General features: G+C 40.6%; 1 protein-coding gene across 1 annotated transcript; it reads right to left on the bottom strand.

The window, feature by feature from the left end:
• Positions 1 to 354: 354 nt before the first annotated feature.
• Positions 355 to 5,274, bottom strand: krt18a.1 (keratin 18a, tandem duplicate 1). The gene is made up of 7 exons (XM_088331981.1): positions 4,788 to 5,274; positions 2,539 to 2,621; positions 2,097 to 2,253; positions 1,597 to 1,761; positions 1,405 to 1,530; positions 983 to 1,203; positions 355 to 902 (listed from the first exon to the last, which is right to left on the bottom strand). Exons 1-7 carry the CDS (start codon positions 5,193 to 5,195, stop codon positions 785 to 787), a joined length of 1,278 nt encoding a protein of 425 aa, XP_088188107.1. The 5' UTR covers positions 5,196 to 5,274; the 3' UTR covers positions 355 to 784.
• Positions 5,275 to 5,802: the final 528 nt, after the last annotated feature.

A 5,802-nucleotide genomic window follows, 5' to 3' on the forward strand; every position in this document is an offset into this window, starting at 1 on the left:
TTCACAGTACACTAGTGTGCCTCACTACAACAGTTGAAAAACACTGTTTTAGAGTAGATATATAGATATAAATTTTTGACAAATGCTATGACATATTTTCCTGAAACTGAACTGAAAATGTATGCTTCTCAGCTTATTTTTTGGTTCAAACCTTTCATGTAATGTTTCCATAGAGTACTGTTTTTGTATATGTCATGTGATCAATAAGGTACTAAATCAGTAGGCTCAGCTACATGCTTCAAGTTTCACACAATCCTGAATACTGTGAATGAAAGTTGTCTCTTACTTGTTTAATTCTCACGTCTATAATTGTTGGGTGCATATGTAGAAAGACTCAACAAAGAAACAAATAAATCCCCGGAATGAACTTTATTGATATGTCTTAACCTCACAGCAGAATAGACGGACAGACTAAGCCTGACAGAAAGAAAAACAGTAAAAGCCATAAAAGTGATGATTTGACATGATATGGTCCTGGTATTAATTTGTTTGTAAACATCCACCCTCTGTCCCGACTACAAACACATAAATAACAGAACGTCTTTGATGAAATAAATAAAAGGTGATTTAACTTTCTTCTGTTCCAGTTTTTCATTCAGTCAGCTTAAGCAGGGTTTAGGCAAAAGAAGTCCACAGTAGCTAATTACTGTAGCGGTTTTAGTCTAAGGGTTAGTTACTGATGAACTAAAATGCCATGAGTCAATTGGAGCAAAATATCCGATTTGGCCAAATTTGGTTTATTGTTATTAGTTGTTACAAATATGTGATAGCTGCTTTGTGTGTTTTAGAGGTTTTTGGTCTCTGTGCTGGAGGACACAACCTTGCCATCCACTAGGGTCTGTGTCACTGTCATCACCTTGGTCTTTATGGATTTCTGCTGCTCTTCCAGAGCATCCTGGAGTCTGAAGAGAAAAATATCAAATATTAAGGTCTACTACTAATTCCCAAATGTATCCTATTTTTCACCGAGCACTCTACACACTTGAAGTCTCCACCATCCAGGAGTCGCCTGTAAGTCGCAATCTCTGCCTCGAGCTTCATCTTCATGTTGAGCAGGGTTTCGTAGTCCTGGGTCTGCAACTGGATGCTGTTACGAAGCTGTGTAAGTTCAGCTTCCAGGCCAAGGATGATAGTATTCAGGGACTCCATCTCTATGTTGTAGCGCATCTCTGTGTCCCTCAGCGTGCCTTCCAGGGATGCTTTCTGTAAAAGAGACAAAGCAAAGGGGTTAACCCATGGAAACTGTGAAACCAGTTGGCTGATGACAGCACCATAGCGACGAGTCAGCCATGTGTAACGCTTATCCCAACAAAAGCGTGTGTGGGTGCTGAGTTGAGCATTTCAGGGAGCTGAGATAAGCGTTGTGTACAGGTCAATGAAGTGTGTTGGCTTAGTGCTTCTCACCAAGCTCCTTTGTGACTCCAGTTCGATCTCTAAGGTTTGAAGCTGTCTACGAAGGTCGTTCAACTCTGTCTGAGACATCTTCAGGGCTTCTGTGTTCAAATTGACCTGCGTCTGCACTTCTGTTATCTGAAATTAGAAATCCACATTGGACTGTGTACTTGGTCGAAGTGTAGTTTAATTTCAGAGACTTACCTGGGATTCATGCCAGGCTTTTAGTTCCTCTTGGTTCTTCTGTGCCATTTTCTCATACTTTGCTCTTATTTCTGCCATGATTTGAGCGAGGTCTTGACCTTTGGGAGCGTCTACATCAACGTGTACTCCCGATTGGGCAATCTGGCTACGGAGCAACTCAACTTCCTGGAGAAAAAAAACAGAATATTTTTTTGTAAAAATAAAATAAAGGTTTCCTTTGCTATCGAATGTATCATTTTTTTCATGTATAATATCTGTATTTATTTATTGTCCACATGAATGTTTGTCAGGCAATACTCCTTCCCACTTTGGCTCGCAATGATTTATTTCTGCCAAAAATACGTTTGGCCTCATTATAAACACATTTCAAGTTTAAGGAGTAAGAGGGTCATGTGAAAAAGCCTCCAACTCAGAGGTAATTAACTAAAACCAGAAGCTTGTCACCAAAATGGGTGAGTGTTTCTAGGAAAATCTCCAAAAATGTATCTAGTTGTACTCACATTGTCGTGGTTCTTCTTGAGATGAATGAGCTCCTCCTTCAGGGTTTCAATTTCGCTCTCCAGGTTCATGCGGCTCATGTTGGTGTCATCAATCACCTTCCTCAAACCAACAATATCGGCCTCCACAGATTGGCGGATAGCCAACTCAGACTCGAATCTGTTCAGAAAATATATGATTAAAACATTTATAAAAGTTGTAGATTAGATTTACCATCTACAAACTATTTTTGCTTTATAAGTATGGTGGACCATTTAGCATTTAATACATGTCATTATGCTTTCTTACAATGACTGTCCTTGTCCCGTATTGTTGAGTATTTCACTAAAAGCAATGAGGATTTTATGATTACAGAAATTATATAATCATGACAGGGATTTATTGATAGTGTGACCACAGCCGTTGGCTTTATGTTCCCTGTCCTAGCAAACAATCGGGCCTTACTTCACTCTGAAGTCATCAGCTGCCAGGCGAGCGTTGTCAATACTGAGAACCAGGCGGGCATTGTCCATGGTGGCATCAAACACCTGCAACAGGTTTTACAAAAGAGGAAGGCAGTTTGAATTGAAATTTGATGACAGGGAATAGTACATAAAGCTTTTATCGACACAAGTTGAAAGGCTTTTTAAGACAAAGAAAGCGTGCTTTTTTTGGCCCATACGCGTTAGCAGATGCGCTCATAAAAAACCTGCTAGGACCATTACTGCCAACATTACCACTTTACACTGTAGACAACCACTTTTCACCCCTTAAAAACAGGTACCGCTTTTTTTTTCTAAATCTACCGCCTTTTCAAATTTGAACCAAAAATAATCTTACCTTGAGACTAGTATTTTAGTCTACAGCTGCTTAATTTCAAAGCATGTCTTAGTCTTTGTGCGTCAATAAAACACTCTTAAAATTGCATTTGATGTGCCGTTTTGGTAAAAGCTTCGCTCTCGGTTTTGAACATGCACTTTTTTTTAATATCCTGGAGATGGATTGGGGTTTGTCTGTAGAAATAGAGTGAGCGATAAAATCTACTGTTTTTTGTCAAAAGGTTGTCTTGATGTAAGACTATTAGCAAATTAGCACTGATTGAAGGAAGCCATTTTAGTTAATGGCCATCGGCTCTTTACCAAGAACATTCTCTATATTAACTGTAATAAGTGAGGTTGTCCTTTGATAGATTCAGAAAAGCTTAAGTTTGTATTTATGCCAAACTAAATCAGGCTGGATTTAAAAAAAAAATGTTCTTGTCTGTTACAATAAAACACAGTTTGTAGGTTCCAAATTATTCAGTGACTTAATGCATATGCTCGAACAGACACATGGTTTGTGTTTGCATTGTAAAGAGTACAGAAGGTGAAGGTGTAAACATCCAAGAACCAATTGGAGTTTGCCACCAAGTCAACTGCTGAAAAACAGGATAGTTGAGCCAACAGGATAGGGGCCTATGATTTGCATAAGGAAGTTGGGAATAGAGGTCACAGCGCTACGTGTGCTAAAGCGTATGTGTGTTGACTTTCCTTCTGTGCCGTTTTCGCAGATGTTACAGAATATATTTTTTCAGTTGGGGTGGAAAGAAAACATTTACATAATATTTGCATTCTGCCAACAGAAAATGAAGATGTAAATATTTCTCCAAATTTGAATTCCGTCATTCTCATCAACGAAAATATCCTTTCCTCCTCTTTTCTGTTATTTTAAAGATTTTGTGACCTTGGAAATAGAGATCCTTTAAATTTAATACATGTAATATTCCCACAACCCTAAAACAATCTGTTTTAATAATTACTTATCCAGATGTACGTCAAGTAGGAAGGCTTACTGCATGAGTAATGTGAATGGTTCATTGTTTTCCAATCAATGTATACTGTTTTGATTATTGCGCAATTGCAAAGGAGATTTAAAAGATTCCTTATTTGGACTATTTTTGCATTTCGTCGTTTGTTGCTATCGGCCAATCATGTTCCTGTTCTTTGACTCCACACGCCTTAGGGCTGATCTATTTCTTATAACCTTGGCTCTGAAAGAGGAACGGATATGGGATTTTTTTTATTCTGAAGTCTTCCCCCCATGTTCCTTATGCAAGTTTAAAATCAATTGATGCCTTCTATCCATATTTTGAGTGACTACTAAAGATTAACCTTAACATTTTTCCACACACACACACACACACACACACACACACACACACACACACACACACACACACACACACACACACACACACACCTGTTTTAGTGTGAGTGCCACGTCCTGAGGCCTGTTCTGAAAATGGCTTTAACACATCATGACTTAATATCTAAAAATGCAGCAATACATGAAATAAGATATATTGTACATGTAAAAAGACTGATTCATTTGGTTCCTGGGATATTTTAAGTGGTCAATATCTGTTTTCCTTATCTGTGCGACCCATCAAGATCCATAGTGTATCTGGTACATCCCCCAGTTCTTGGCCCACAGAGGGAATGGGGTGGGGGCCGTTTGCCAAGGACCCACAGGAGGCCAGTCCTTCCTGTCTGCTAGGTATTCACTGCTGATGATTAACACACAATGCTAGAGTAGAGGGAATCTGACTAAAACACACCTATCTTTCTGACTCTAGGTTTTATTAATTCACTTGACCTTTGCTCACAATCCAGACTGCCACGTGGTTTTGGATCTAATGACAATCACTACAGTACATTGTTCAAATACATCCTCACCTTCCTCCTCAGGTCATCCAGGATGGCCTGGTACTTGCTGTAGTCCCTGTAGTCGGGTCCGCTCTTGGCCATGGCCTCCTTGATCTTAATCTCCAGCTTCTGGTTGGCCTGCTCCAGGTTCCTGACCGTTTCCAGGTAGTTGGCCAGGCGGTCGTTGAGGTTCTGCATGGCAAACTTTTCATTGCCGGTGATGTTGCTCCCAGAGCCGCTCACCTGGATGCTGCTGGAGAAGCCACCCCCTCCTACTTGGCCCATTCCAGAGCCCAGCCCGCTACGCACACTGGATGAGATCCTGACATGGCTCCCACCAGCGCCACCATGGATGGTAGGTGCCCTATACACAGAACCTTTGCCGCTGGACTGGCTGCGAACTGTGTATGTAGTTTGCTTAGAGGTTTGTTGCATCATTGCTGCAGAGATTCTAAAGAGAGGCACAGGCTGGGCTGGCTGAAATGGGAACTCACTGACACAAGGCAGAGAGGGGAAGCCGCTAAACTATATAAACCTTTTGGGCCTTCAGGCCCGCCCCTATGACCACACCTCCCCACCCTTGGTTCCCTCCTCCTTTTCCACCAGCCTAAACCGCAGCAGTGCTCCTAGCATGTCTTTGTCCATTTTGTATCTTAAATTGGGAAATCAATCTTGTAACTTTTATATCAGGGCATGTCAATCCAAGTTTCACCAAGGGCCACATACGCGTCATGGCTGCCCTCAACTCATAAATGTAACTAAATATAATTGGTACTACCCAAACGCATGCCAGAGAATCGTCAGGAGTAAACAAAGCTGTCCAGAGTTGCATTTTCAGTGGTGCCCCAACAACCCAGACGGCTATGACATCTGTGAACCATGATGTAAAATACCAGTAAATGTAACTGCTCTTTTATTTAAATTGACTGTAAACATATCAACTATTCAAGTCACAAACATTGAAGTTGCATTGTAATTAATGCCACTACAAATACTGTATACTCTGTAACGTGATAGATTCAAAACAGTGATGCCTCTTCATACG

The sequence above is a fragment of the Urocampus carinirostris genome, chromosome 3 (genome assembly GCF_059441175.1).
Source record: "Urocampus carinirostris isolate Australia breed hairy pipefish chromosome 3, RoL_Ucar_1.0, whole genome shotgun sequence".
NCBI classification, from domain to species: Eukaryota; Metazoa; Chordata; class Actinopteri; order Syngnathiformes; family Syngnathidae; genus Urocampus; species Urocampus carinirostris.